Source organism: Oncorhynchus gorbuscha, unplaced genomic scaffold (assembly GCF_021184085.1).
Source record: "Oncorhynchus gorbuscha isolate QuinsamMale2020 ecotype Even-year unplaced genomic scaffold, OgorEven_v1.0 Un_scaffold_849, whole genome shotgun sequence".
NCBI classification, from domain to species: Eukaryota; Metazoa; Chordata; class Actinopteri; order Salmoniformes; family Salmonidae; genus Oncorhynchus; species Oncorhynchus gorbuscha.
In genome coordinates, this window is record NW_025745839.1 from 35,252 (window position 1) to 49,858 (window position 14,607).

Sequence of the window (14,607 nt, forward strand, 5' to 3'; positions counted from 1 at the left end):
AAATTTGTTTTTGTTTTTTAAATGGAAAAGTGGTGTGTGCAAATGTCTTCACCCCCTTTACTATGAAGCCCCTAAATAAGATCTGGTGCAACCAATTACCCTCAGAAGTCACATAATTAGTTAAATAAAGTCCACCCGTGTGCAATCTAAGTGTCACATGATCTGTCACATGATCTCAGTATATATACACCTGTTCTGAAAGGCCCCAGAGTCTGCATCACCACCAAACAAATGGCACCATGAAGACCAAGGAGCTCTCCAAACAGGTCAGGGACAAAGTTGTGGAGAAGTACCGATAAGGGTTGGGTTATAAAAAAATATCCTAAACTTTGAACATGCCACAGAGCACAATTAAATCCAATCCATTATTTAAAAAGTTGAAAGAATGTGGCACTACAACAAACCTGCCAAGAGGGGGCCGCCCACCAAAACTCACGGACCAGGCAAGGAGGGCATTAATCAGAGAGGCAACAAAGAGACTAAAGATAACCCTGAAGGAGCTGCAACGCTCCACGGTGGAGATTAGAGTATCTGTCCATAGGATCACTTTATGCCGTACACTCCACAGAGCTGGGCTTTATGGAAGAGTGGCCAGAAAAAAGCCATTGCTTCAAGAAAAAAATAAGCAAACACATTTGGTGTTCACCAAAAGGCATGTGGGAGACACCCCAAACATATGGAAGAAGGTACTCTGGTCAGATGAGACTAAAAGTGAGTTTTTTGTCCATCAAGGAAAAGGCTATGTCTGGCGCAAATCCAACATCTCACATCACCCTGAGAACACCATCCCCAGCATCACCAGCACTGTGGGGATGTTTTCATCGGCAGGGACTGGGTGGGAAACTGGTCAGGATTGAAGGAATAATGGATGGCGCTAAATACAGGGAGATTCTTGAGGGAAACCTGTTTCAGTCTTCCAGAGATTTGAGACTGGGACGGAGGTTCACCTTCCAGCAGGACAATGACCCTAAGCATACTGCTAAAGCAACACTCGAGTGGTTTAAGGGGAAACATTTAAATGTCTTGTAATGGCCCAGTCAAAGCCCAGACCTCAATCCAATTGAGAATCTGTGGTATGACTTAAATATTGCTGTACACCAGCAGAACCCATTCAACTTGAAGGAGCTGGAGCAGTTTTGCCTTGAAGAATGGGCAAAAATCCAAGTGGCTAGATGTGCCAAGCTTATAGACACATACCCCTAGAGACTTACAGCTGTAATTGCTGTAAAAGGTGGCTCTTCAAAGTATTGACTTTTTTGGGGGGGTGAATAGTTTTGCACGCTCAAGTTTTCCGTTTTTTTGTGTTATTTCTTGTTTGTTTCACAATAATATTTTGCATCTTAAAAGAGATAGGCATGTTGATACAACCCCCCCCACCCCAACAAAAAAACAAAAAAATACTATTTTGATCCCAGATTGTAAGGCAACCAGAATAGGAAAAATGCCAAGGGGGGTGAATACTTTCACAAGCCACTGTATAGAGAGAGAGAGATACAGAGAGAGAGACACAGAGAGTGTTAGTGATCCAGAGTGAGAGATGCAGAGTTAGTGATCCAGAGTGAGAGATGCAGAGAGTTAGTGAGCCAGAGAGAGAGATGCAGAGAGTGTTAGTGAGCCAGAGAGAGAGTTAATGAGCCAGAGAGAGAGAGTTAGTGAGCCAGAGAGAGAGAGAGAGTTAATGAGCCAGAGAGAGAGAGTTAGTGAGCCAGAGAGAGAGAGTTAGTGAGCCAGAGAGAGAGAGATGCAGAGAGAGTTAGTGAGCCAGAGAGAGAGATGCAGAGAGAGTTAGTGAGCCAGAGAGAGAGATGCAGAGAGAGTTAGTGAGCCAGAGAGAGAGAGAGTTAGTGAGCCAGAGAGAGAGATGCAGAGAGAGTTAGTGAGCCAGAGAGAGAGAGAGTTAATGAGCCAGAGAGAGAGAGATGCAGAGAGAGTTAGTGAGCCAGAGAGAGAGATGCAGAGAGAGTTAGTGAGCCAGAGAGAGAGATGCAGAGAGAGTTAGTGAGCCAGAGAGAGAGAGAGTTAATGAGCCAGAGAGAGAGAGTTAGTGAGCCAGAGAGAGAGAGTTAGTGAGCCAGAGAGAGAGAGATGCAGAGAAAGTTAGTGAGCCAGAGAGAGAGATGCAGAGAGAGTTAGTGAGCCAGAGAGAGAGATGCAGAGAGAGTTAGTGAGCCAGAGAGAGAGAGAGTTAGTGAGCCAGAGAGAGAGAGATGCAGAGAGAGTTAGTGAGCCAGAGAGAGAGATGCAGAGAGAGTTAGTGAGCCAGAGAGAGAGATGCAGAGAGAGTTAGTGAGCCAGAGAGAGAGAGAGTTAGTGAGCCAGAGAGAGAGAGTTAGTGAGCCAGAGAGAGAGAGTTAGTGAGCCAGAGAGAGAGAGAGTTAGTGAGCCAGAGAGAGAGAGTTAGTGAGCCAGAGAGAGAGTTAGTGAGCCAGAGAGAGAGATGCAGAGAGAGTTAGTGAGCCAGAGAGAGAGAGAGTTAGTGAGCCAGAGAGAGAGAGAGTTAATGAGCCAGAGAGAGAGAGTTAGTGAGCCAAAGAGAGAGAGAGTTAGTGAGCCAGAGAGAGAGAGATGCAGAGAGAGTTAGTGAGCCAGAGAGAGAGAGTTAGTGAGTCAGAGAGAGAGAGTTAGTGAGCCAGAGAGAGAGAGTTAGTGAGCCAGAGAGAGAGTTAGTGAGCCAGAGAGAGAGATGCAGAGAGAGTTAGTGAGCCAGAGAGAGAGAGAGAGTTAGTGAGCCAGAGAGAGAGAGTTAGTGAGCCAGAGAGAGAGAGTTAGTGAGCCAGAGAGAGAGAGTTAGTGAGCCAGAGAGAGAGAGTTAGTGAGCCAGAGAGAGAGAGTTAGTGAGCCAGAGAGAGAGAGTTAGTGAGCCAGAGAGAGAGAGTTAGTGAGCCAGAGAGAGGGAGTTAGTGAGCCAGAGAGAGAGAGTTAGTGAGCCAGAGAGAGAGAGAGTTAGTGAGCCAGAGAGAGAGAGAGTTAGTGAGCCAGAGAGAGAGAGTTAGTGAGCCAGAGAGAGAGAGTTAGTGAGCCAGAGAGAGAGAGTTAGTGAGCCAGAGAGAGAGATGCAGAGAGAGTTAGTGAGCCAGAGAGAGATACAGCCAGAGAGAGGGTTAGTGAGCCAGAGAGAAAAAGGTTGTGAGCCAGAGAGAGAGATAAAGTCCCATATCTATTGTGTGAAATACCACAGTGTGCCATCACAGCAGCAATATGTGTGACCTGTTGCCAAAAGAAAAGGGCAACCAGTGAAGAACAAACACCATTGTAAACACAACCAATATTTGTTTATTTATTTTCCCTTTTGTACTTGAACTATTTGCACATCATTACAACACTGTATATAGACATACTATAACATTTTACATGTTTTTATTATTTTGTAACTTTTTTAAGTGTAATGTTTACTGTTAATTGTTTATTTAACTTTTGTTTATTATCTACTTAACTTGCTTTGGCATTGCTAACATGTTTCCCATGGCAATAAAGCCCTTAAATTGAGTTGAATTGATACAAAGAGAGAGATACAGGTAGAGAGATAGTGAGCCAGAGAGAAAGAGAGAGATACAGACAGAGATATACAGACAGAGAAAGAGATACAGAGAGATACAGAGAGATACAGAGAGAGAGAGAGATACAGAGAGAGAGAGATACAGAGAGAGAGAGATACAGACAGAGAGAGAAACAGAGAGAGAGAGAAACAGAGAGAGAGAGAGAGAGATACAGAGAGAGAGATACAGAGAGACAGAGAGAGAGATACAGACAGAGAGAGAAACAGAGAGAGAGAGATACAGACAGAGAGAGAAACAGAGAGAGAGAGAGAGATACAGAGAGAGAGAGATACAGAGAGACAGAGAGAGAGATACAGACAGAGAGAGAAACAGAGAGAGAGAGATACAGAGAGACAGAGAGAGAGATACAGAGAGAGAGATACAGACAGAGAGAGAAACAGAGAGAGAGATACAGACAGAGAGAGAGAGAGAGATACAGAGAGAGAGAGAGATACAGAGATACAGAGAGAGAGAGAGAAACAGAGATACAGAGAGAGAGAGATACAGAGATACAGAGAGAGAGAGAGAGAGAGAGATACAGAGAGAGCTGAAAGAGAGAGTGAGAGACAAGCCTTTTTCTAGGGAAATGAAGGTGAACGTAGGCTAGTTATCTCTCAGTGAGTCTGCACCATCACACCGGATCAGATCAAAGACCCATTGTGCCGAGGAAAGAGCCACCGCTCCAACTGTTCCACTGATTTAGGCCTCCTTTGAGGTGAACACTCAGATGTGTCTGCACTCAGTAGGTGGCGGCCACGTTGAATGGATTAGATCTCTTCCAGGGCTCTGACTGACATGTAAACCTGTCATATAAAAGGGACCGTAATGACTGTAGACTGACTGCAGACCTGCAGTGGCTGGCCTCGGGAGGTCTGTCTACAAGGGCCTGTTAGGTAGAGTTGTTTCACACCGACTTCTAAGTGCTGAGAAGTGAATGCAGTGAAGCCCAAAACCATGTATTTAAAACAGGAGGTTAGTTGCACCTTAATTGTGGGGAACGAGCTTGTGGTAATGACTGGAACGGAATCTGTGGAATGGGATCCAATGTGCTTGTGGTAATGACTGGAGCGGAATCTGTGGAATGGGATCAAATGGGCTTGTGGTAAACAGCGGAATCTGTGGAATGGGATCCAATGGGCTTGTGGTAATGACTGAGCGGAATCTGTGGAATGGGATCAAATGGTAATGACTGGAGCGGAATCTGTGGAATGGGATCAAATGGGCTTGTGGTAATGACTGGAGCGGAATCTGTGGAATGGGATCAAATGGGCTTGTGGTAATGACTGGAGCGGAATCTGTGGAATGGGATCAAATGGGCTTGTGGTAATGACTGGAGCGGAATCTGTGGAATGGGATCAAATGGGCTTGTGGTAATGACTGGAGCGGAATCTGTGGAATGGGATCAAATGGGCTTGTGGTAATGACTGGAGCGGAATCTGTGGAATGGGATCTGGAGCGGAAAATGGGATCAAATGGGCTTGTGGTAATGACTGGAGCGGAATCTGTGGAATGGGATCAAATGGGCTTGTGGTAATGACTGGAGCGGAATCTGTGGAATGGGATCAAATGGGCTTGTGGTAATGACTGGTGGAAGCGGAATCTGTGGAATGGGATCAAATGGGCTTGTGGTAATGACTGGAGCGGAATCTGTGGAATGGGATCAAATGGGCTTGTGGTAATGACTGGAGCGGAATCTGTGGAATGGGATCAAATGGGCTTGTGGTAAACTGCGGAATCTGTGGAATGGGATCAAATGGGCTTGTGGTAATGACTGGAGCGGAATCTGTGGAATGGGATCAAATGGGCTTGTGGAATCGGAATCTGTGGAATGGGATCAAATGGGTGGTAATGACTGTAGCGGAATCTTGGGATCAAATGGTAATGACTGGTAATGACGGAATCTGTGGAATGGGATCAAATGGGCTTGTGGTAATGACTGGAGCGGAATCTGTGGAATGGGATCAAATGGGCTTGTGGTAATGACTTGGAATGGGAATGACTGGATGGGATCAAATGGGCGGAGTCTGTGGAATGGGATCAAATGCCATTCAATAAGCTCTGTTCCAACCATTATTATGAGACGTTCTCCCCTCAGCAGCCTCCTGTGACTCCTATCAACACTAACATAACTATTACTGACCATGTATCAATACTAACATAACTATTACTGACCATGTATCAATACTAAAATAACTATTACTGACCATGTATCAATACTAACATAACTATTACTGACCATGTATCAATACTAACATAACTATTACTGACCATGTATCAATACTAACATAACTATTACTGACCATGTATCAATACTAACATAACTATTACTGACCATGTATCAATACTAACATAACTATTACTGACCATATATCAATACTAACATAACTATTACTGACCATGTATCAATACTAACATAACTATTACTGACCATGTATCAATACTAACATAACTATATTACTGACCATGTATCAATACTAACATAACTATTACTGACCATGTATCAACACTAACATAACTATTACTGACCATGTATCAATACTAACATAACTATTACTGACCATGTATCAATACTAAAATAACTATTACTGACCATGTATCAATACTAACATAACTATTACTGACCATGTATCAATACTAACATAACTATTACTGACCATGTATCAATACTAACATAACTATTACTGACCATGTATCATGTATCTGTGTATCTGTCCCACTATAAAATAAATATACTATAATGACATAAAATAGAGTAGTCGTCCATACTCATCACCCTGTGCCCTCTCCTCTCTCCCAACAGATATGCCAGGTGTTCAGCCCCACGTCCATGCTGTGCCAGGCCCCAGAGCTGCCCATCAGCCTGGGCAGGCAGAGGGAGGTGCCAGCGCGGCCCGATGAGTTTGGCTTCATCCTGGATGACGTGCAGGCAGTGCTGGCCCTCAACAACACGCCATTCATCTACTACCCCAACCCCGAGTTCGAACCCCTCCATGTGTCTGGGGTGCTGGAGCTCAAGCCTGGCTCCCCCATCATACTGAAGGTGAAGGGGGACTTGTTCCTCTCTCTCTCTCTCTCTCTCTCTCTCTCTCTCTGCTCTCTCTCTCTCTGCTCTCTCTCTCTGCTCTCTCTCTCGTTCTCGCTCTCTCTCTCTCGCTCTCTCTCTCTCACTCTCTCTCTCTGCTCTTGCTCTGCTCTCTTTCTCTCTCTGCTCTCTCTCTGCTCTCTCTCACTCTCTCTCTCTGCTCTCTCTCTCTCTGCTCTCTCTCTCTCTGCTCTCTCTCTCTCTCCGCTCTCTCTCTCTCTCTCCATACATAACACACTTCTGCATACAGTTTTGTTACATGTTTATGGTCTACATAGTCTAGTTATATCAATGTATGCATACCATTTAAACAAAACAATACCTTACCCAGTCCAATGCCATTTCCTTCCTGTTTCTCAGGGCGGAACTTCCTCCCTCCCACCAATACCAACGGTAATAACGGCAAGCTGAACTACACGGTTCTGATTGGTGATAAACCTTGTCTGTTGACCGTGTCAGACAACCAGCTGCTGTGTGAGTCGCCCAACCTGACGGGGCGACACAAAGTCTTGGTGAGTGACACACACACACACACACACACACACACACACACACACACACACACACACACACACACACACACACACACACACACACACACACACACACACACACACACACACACACACACACACACACACACACACACACACACACACACACAACACACACACACTGGTCCCCATTCCAACCCCCCACCCACTCTCCTGCTGTCCCGGGCCAGGCCCAGACTATAATCTAATCGGACCGTTGGGTTATACTGTCCACTCTCAACATTCAAACAGAGAAACAACAAATAACCGTTTCAATAAGAGGCACAAACTCAATGAAGGTTCCATTTGTGGTTCTGAGACGCTTCCTGCTCTGCCACCTGGACCAATGATTGATGGGCAGCAGAAGAAGAGAGACAGGCTACCAGACCCATTACTGTAAAATAGAGCAAGACAGACAGAGAGAAAGGCTACCAGACGCATTACCGTAAAATAGAGCCAGACAGAGACAGGCTATAAGACGCATTACCGTAAAATAGAGCCAGAGAGACGGGCTATCCCCCTCTCCCCTGTCTCACCCCTTCTCTCCTCTCTCTCCCCCTCTCCACTGTCTCTCCCCCTCTCTCCTCTCTCTCACCCCTTCTCTCCTCTCTCTGCCCCCTCTCCCTGTCTCTCTCCCTCTCTCCTCTCTCTCACCCCTTCTCTCCTCTCTCTGCCCCCTCTCCCCTGTCTCTCCCCCTCTCCCCTGTCTCTCACCCCTTCTCTCCTCTCTCTGCCCCCTCTCCCCTGTCTCTCACCCCTTCTCTCCTCTCTCTCCCCCTCTCCCCTGTCTCTCACCCCCTCTCCACTGTCTCTCCACCTCTCCCCTGTCTCTCACCCCTTCTCTCCTCTCTCTCCTCTCTCTCCCCCTCCACTGTCTCTTCCCCTCTCCCCTGTCTCTCACCCCTTCTCTCTCTCTCTCCCCCTCTCCTCTGTCTCTCACCCCCTCTCCCCTGTCTCTCCCCCTCTCCCCTGTCTCTCACCCCTTCTCTCCTCTCTCTCCCCCTCTCCCCTGTCTCTCACCCCCTCTCCCCTGTCTCTCACCCCTTCTCTCCTCTCTCTCTCTCTCTCCCCCCTACACTGTCTCTCCCCTCTCCCCTGTCTCTCACCCCCTCTCCCCTGTCTCTCCCCCTCTCCCCTGTCTCTCACCCCTTCTCTCCTCTCTCTGCCCCCTCTCCCTGTCTCTCACCCCTTCTCTCCTCCTCTCTCCCCCTCTCCCCCTCTCCCTGTCTCTCACCCCTTCTCTCCTCTCTCTCCCCCTCTCCCTGTCTCTCACCCCCTCTCCCCTGTCTCTCCCCCTCTCTCCTCTCTCTCACCCCTTCTCTCCTCTCTCTGCCCCCTCTCCCCTGTCTCTCCCCCTCTCTCCTCTCTCTCACCCCTTCTCTCCTCTCTCTGCCCCCTCTCCCCTGTCTCTCCCCCTCTCCCCTGTCTCTCACCCCTTCTCTCCTCTCTCTGCCCCCTCCCCTGTCTCTCACCCCTTCTCTCCTCTCTCTCCCCCCCTCTCCCCTGTCTCTCACCCCCTCTCCACTGTCTCTCCACCTCTCCCCTGTCTCTCACCCCTTCTCTCCTCTCTCTCCTCTCTCTCCCCCTCCACTGTCTCTTCCCCTCTCCCCTGTCTCTCACCCCTTCTCTCCTCTCTCTCCCCCTCTCCCCTGTCTCTCACCCCCTCTCCCCTCTCTCTCCCCCTCTCCCCTGTCTCTCACCCCTTCTCTCCTCTCTCTCCCCCTCTCCCCTGTCTCTCACCCCCTCTCCCCTGTCTCTCACCCCTTCTCTCCTCTCTCTCCTCTCTCTCCCCCTCCACTCTCTCCTCTCTCTCACCCCTTCTCTCCTCTCTCTGCCCCCTCTCCCCTGTCTCTCCCCCTCTCTCCTCTCTCTCACCCCTTCTCTCCTCTCTCTGCCCCCTCTCCCCTGTCTCTCCCCCTCTCCCCTGTCTCTCACCCCTTCTCTCCTCTCTCTGCCCCCTCTCCCCTGTCTCTCACCCCTTCTCTCCTCTCTCTCCCCCTCTCCCCTGTCTCTCACCCCCTCTCCACTGTCTCTCCACCTCTCCCCTGTCTCTCACCCCTTCTCTCCTCTCTCTCCTCTCTCTCCCCCCTCCACTGTCTCTTCCCCTCTCCCCTGTCTCTCACCCCTTCTCTCCTCTCTCTCCCCCTCTCCCCTGTCTCTCACCCCCTCTCCCTGTCTCTCCCCCTCTCCCCTGTCTCTCACCCCTTCTCTCCTCTCTCTCCCCCTCTCCCCTGTCTCTCACCCCCTCTCCCCTGTCTCTCACCCCTTCTCTCCTCTCTCTCCTCTCTCTCCCCCCCTCCACTGTCTCTCCCCTCTCCCCTGTCTCTCACCCCCTCTCCCCTGTCTCTCCCCCTCTCCCCTGTCTCTCACCCCTTCTCTCCTGTCTCTGCCCCCTCTCCCCTGTCTCTCACCCCTTCTCTCCTCTCTCTCCCCCTCTCCCCCTCTCCCCTGTCTCTCACCCCTTTTCTCCTCTCTCTCCCCCTCTCCCCTGTCTCTCACCCCCTCTCCCCTGTCTCTCCCCCTCTCCCCTGTCTCTCACCCCTTCTCTCCTCTCTCTGCCCCCTCTCCCCTGTCTCTCCCCCTCTCCCCTGTCTCTCACCCCCTCTCACCTGTCTCTCACCCCTTCTCACCTGTCTCTCACCCCTTCTCACCTGTCTCTCCCCCTCTCCCCTGTCTCTCCCCTTCTCCCTGTCTCTCACCCTTCTCCCCTGTCTCTCACCCTTCTCCCCTGTCTCTCCCCCTTCTCCCCTGTCTCTCACCCTTCTCCTGTCTCTCACCCTTCTCTCCTGTCTCTCCCCCTTCTCACCTGTCTCTCCCCCTTCCCCTGTCTCTCCCCCTTCTCCCCTGTCTCTCACCCTTCTCCCCTGTCTCTCACCCTTCTCCCCGGTCTCTCACCCTTCTCCCCTGTCTCTCACCCTTCTCCCCTGTCTCTCCCCCTTCTCCCCTGTCTCTCACCCTTCTCCCCTGTCTCTCACCCCTTCTCACCTGTCTCTCCCCCTCTCCACTGTCTCTCCCCCTCTCCCCTGTCTCTCACCCCTTCTCTCCTCTCTCTCCTCTCTCTCCTCTCTCTCCCCCTCTCCCCTGTCTCTCACCCCCTCTCCCCTGTCTCTCCCCCTTCCCCCCTCTCCCCTGTCTCTAACCTCTCTCCCCTGTCTCTCCCTCCCCAGGCCCGTGTGGGTGGCATCGAGTTCTCCCCGGGCGTGGTCCACATCACGTCAGACAGTCCGCTGAGCAGCACGGCCATCATCAGCATCGCCGGCGCCGGTGCCCTGCTCATCCTCTTCATTGTGATAGTGCTCATTGCATATAAACGCAAGTCACGCGAGAGCGACCTCACCCTGAAGAGGCTGCAGATGCAGATGGACAACCTAGAGTCTCGTGTGGCCCTGGAGTGTAAAGAGGGTAAGGATTCACATGATTTTTACTCCATACATTTTCCATGACACCCAAAAGTAAAATTCCAATTCACACAAGTTATCAAGAGACCAACCCAGGTCATCCCTACTGTCTCTGATCTGGTGTACTCAATAAACACATGTTTCATTTGTCAATGATGTCATTTTTTATTAAGGTATCTTTGCTTTTACTCAAGTATGATGACTGAGTACTTTTTCCAACACTGTCAATAGAAGTCAGCGAAATGCCGTTGCATGAGCAGCACCACAGTTTGTGATGGACAGGATGCAAGACATCGCTCTCACACAGTTACACACAGTATCTGCACGTGTGCACGGGTTCACCTCCCGCTGTTACAACGTGGTATCCACGGGACAGAAACAGTGGAGAAGTTTAGCCTCACGCTCCAAAGCTCTTAGTTGTTGCGGAAATTGACCCAATATGCTCTTTACTCTGTGTATCTACAGTTGAAGTCGGAAGTGTAAATACACTTAGGTTGGAGTCATTAAAACTCGTTTTTCAACCACACTACAAATTTCTTGTTAACAAACTACAGTTTTGGCAAGGTGGTTAGGACATCTACTTTGTGCATGACACAAGTAATTTTTCCAACAATTGTTTACAGACAGATTAATTCACTTATAATTCACTGTATCACAATTCCAGTGGGTCAGAAGTTAACATACACAAACTTGGCTGTGCCTTTAAACAGCTCGGAAAATTCCAGAAAATGATGTCATGGCTTTAGAAGCTTCTGATAAGCTAATTGACATAATTTGAGTCAATTGGAGGTGTACCTGTGGATATAGTTCAAGGCCTACCTTCAAACTCAGTGCCTCTTTGCTTGACATCATGGGAAAATCAAAAGAAATCAGCCAAAGACCTCAGGAAAAAAATGTAGACCTCCACAAGTCTGGTTCATCCTTGGGAGTCATTTCCAAATGCCTGAAGGTACCACGTTCATCTGTACAAACAATAGTACGCAAGTATAAACACCATGGGACCACGCAGCCGTCATACCGCTCAGGAAGTAGACACGTTCTGTCTCCTAGAGATAAACATAGTTTGGTGCGAAAAGTGCAAATCAATCCCAGAACAACAGCAAAGGACCTTGATGCTGGAGGAAACAGGTACAAAAGTATCTATATCCACAGTAAAACGAGCCCTATATCGACATAACCTCAGCAAGGAAGAAGCCACTGCTCCAAAACCGTCATAAAAAAGCCAGACTATGGTTTGCAACTGCTCATTGGGAACAAAGATCAAACTTTTTGGGGAAATTTCCTATGGTCTGATGAAACAAAAATGGCCATAACGGCCATAATGACCATTGTTATGTTTGGAGGAAAAAGGGGGAGGCTTGCAAGCCGAAGGACACCATCCCAACCGTGAAGCACGGGGGTGGCAGCATCATGTTTTGGGGGTGCTTTGCTGCAGGAGGGGCTGGTGCACTTCACAAAATAGATGACATCATAAGGTAGGACAATTATGTGGATCCCAAGCATACTTCCAAAGTTGTGGAAAATGGCTTAAGGACAACAAAGTCAAGGTATTGGAGTGGCCATCACAAAGCCCTGACCTCAATCCTATAGAAAATATGTGGGCAGAACTGAAAAACCTGTGCGAGCAAGGAGGAATACAAACCTGACTCAGTTACACCAGCTCTGTCAGGAGGAATGGGCCAAAATTCACCCAACTTATTGTGGGATGCTTGTGGAAGGCTACCCAAAACGTTTGACCCAAGTTAAACAATTTGAAGACAATGCTACCAAATACTAATTGAGTGTATGTAAACTTTTGATCCCATTATGATGACATTTCACATTCTTAAAATAAAGTGGTGATTCTAACTGACCTAAGACAGGGATTTTTACTACGATTAAATGTCAGGAATTGTGAAAAACGGAGTTTAAATGTATTTGGCTAAGGTGTATGTAAACTTCCGACTTCAACTATACGTCATGTTGCTGACTCTACCTTTAAGGAGGCTGTTTGTCCGTTTATCCCCTCAGCCTTTGCCGAGCTGCAGACAGACATCCATGAGTTGACCAGTGACCTGGACGGAGTGGGCATCCCCTTCCTGGACTACAGGGCCTACACCATGAGGGTCCTCTTCCCTGGCATAGAGGAGCACCCTGTTCTCAGGGACCTGGAGGTAAGAGCTGCCCTGTCCACTGCCTGACCAAATATCACAACGGCTTTCCTATCATCTGCCTGACTGAATTTCACTTCAGTTTAGGTCCTCAACATTGTTCCTGGTTAAATCCCTGACGTAGAACAATGGGCATATCTCAAAGTGGTTTCCATCAATGCATTCTAATTCAACAGTATAAAGGTAAATTAGAGGCACAGTGGGGTTACGGGCAGAATTAAAGCTGTCGTTGTTTGTGCTCACGCTCGGTAAACAAATAACACTGTCTCTCATTAGTGCTTGTCGCAGTAGTCCAGTCAAATCTCTTGTTAGTAATGGTAACAACATGTGACGGTTTCTCAGAGTCGAGGACAAATTAAAAGTATAGCGGAGAGAAAAGCAAATCAACTCTGAACTGACAAGCTAGTTATTTATTCCCTAATAACAGTGATGGACAGTGATAATTGAAGAACTTCTAGCTGCGAGGCACCGATTTCACAGGCTCAGAGTCGACCATGCGGGTGCCCCGTTATAAGAATTCCCCGTTATAAGAAAGATTAATGATGTTTTAATTGGTATAAATGTCCCGTTATATGAGGGAGTTTAATGTGAAATGAAACCTAATGAAAGTAGCAGTGGGCTCATCTCTGGCTGGTGATAGCTGGTTAATTGTTATTGATGTGGGAGATGATACAGGAAATAGCCCTTATTGGGCTTAGAGCAAATAAAGTGTGGATGGGCAATCTCCAACAGTGCATATTCATAGTTTGTAGAGTGAAGTTGATTGGGCTGAATCTCTCTCTCTTTATAAAAGTATTAGAGCTAACGTCTCAATGGCTCAAATGTACTAATATTAAATCTCAAGAAGATATACATTGTATTTTTCCTCAGAGAATATGGAAAATGGATGCCTACCTTTTCTCCTGATTTTGTGATAGTAATCAGTAGGTGGGATGTTGAATAGAGCTGTTTGATTATGGGGCTACAGTGGGATGTTGAATAGGGCTGTTTAATTATGGGGCTACAGTAGGATGTTGAATAGGGCTGTTTGATTATGGGGCTACAGTGGGATGTTGAATAGAGCTGTTGTTTAATTATGGGGCTACAGTGGGATGTTGAATAGGGCTGTTTGATTATGGGGCTACAGTGGGATGTTGAATAGGGCTGTTTGATTATGGGGCTACAGTGGGATGTTGAATAGGGCTGTTTGATTATGGGGCTACAGTGGGATGTTGAATAGGGCTGTTTGATTATGGGGCTACAGTGGGATGTTGAATAGGGCTGTTTGATTATGGGGCTACAGTGGGATGTTGAATAGGGCTGTTTAATTATGGGGCTACAGTGGGATGTTGAATAGGGTTGTTTGATTATGGGGCTACAGTGGGATGTTGAATAGGGCTGTTTAATTATGGGGCTACAGTGGGATGTTGAATAGGGCTGTTTGATTATGGGGCTACAGTGGGATGTTGAATAGGGCTGTTTGATTATGGGGCTACAGTGGGATGTTGAATAGGGTTGTTTGATTATGGGGCTACAGTGGGATGTTGAATAGGGTTGTTTGATTATGGGGCTACAGTGGGATGTTGAATAGGGCTGTTTAATTATGGGGCTACAGTGGGATGTTGAATAGGGCTGTTTGATTATGGGGCTACAGTGGGATGTTGAATAGGGCTGTTTGATTATGGGGCTACAGTGGGATGTTGAATAGAGCTGTTGTTTAATTATGGGGCTACAGTGGGATGTTGAATAGGGCTGTTTGATTATGGGGCTACAGTGGGATGTTGAATAGAGCTGTTGAATAGAGCTACAGTGGGATGTTGAATAGGGCTGTTTGATTATGGGGCTACAGTGGGATGTTGAATAGGGCTGATGTTGAATTGGCTGTTTGGGGCTACAGTGGGATGTTGAATAGGGCTGTTTGATTATGGG

General features: G+C 47.9%; 1 protein-coding gene across 1 annotated transcript in view; it reads left to right on the top strand.

The window, feature by feature from the left end:
* The window catches only part of LOC124020539 (plexin-A4-like), a gene marked incomplete at its 5' end in the record, with an annotated part of 67,489 nt that overhangs the window by 28,081 nt on the left and 24,801 nt on the right, over positions 1–14,607 (top strand). Inside the window, 4 exons of the mRNA XM_046335777.1 lie at positions 6,337–6,590; positions 6,950–7,130; positions 10,319–10,553; positions 12,560–12,702. Coding sequence (XP_046191733.1) covers positions 6,337–6,590; positions 6,950–7,130; positions 10,319–10,553; positions 12,560–12,702 — 813 coding nt within the window. The remainder of the gene's footprint in view (positions 1–6,336; positions 6,591–6,949; positions 7,131–10,318; positions 10,554–12,559; positions 12,703–14,607) is intronic.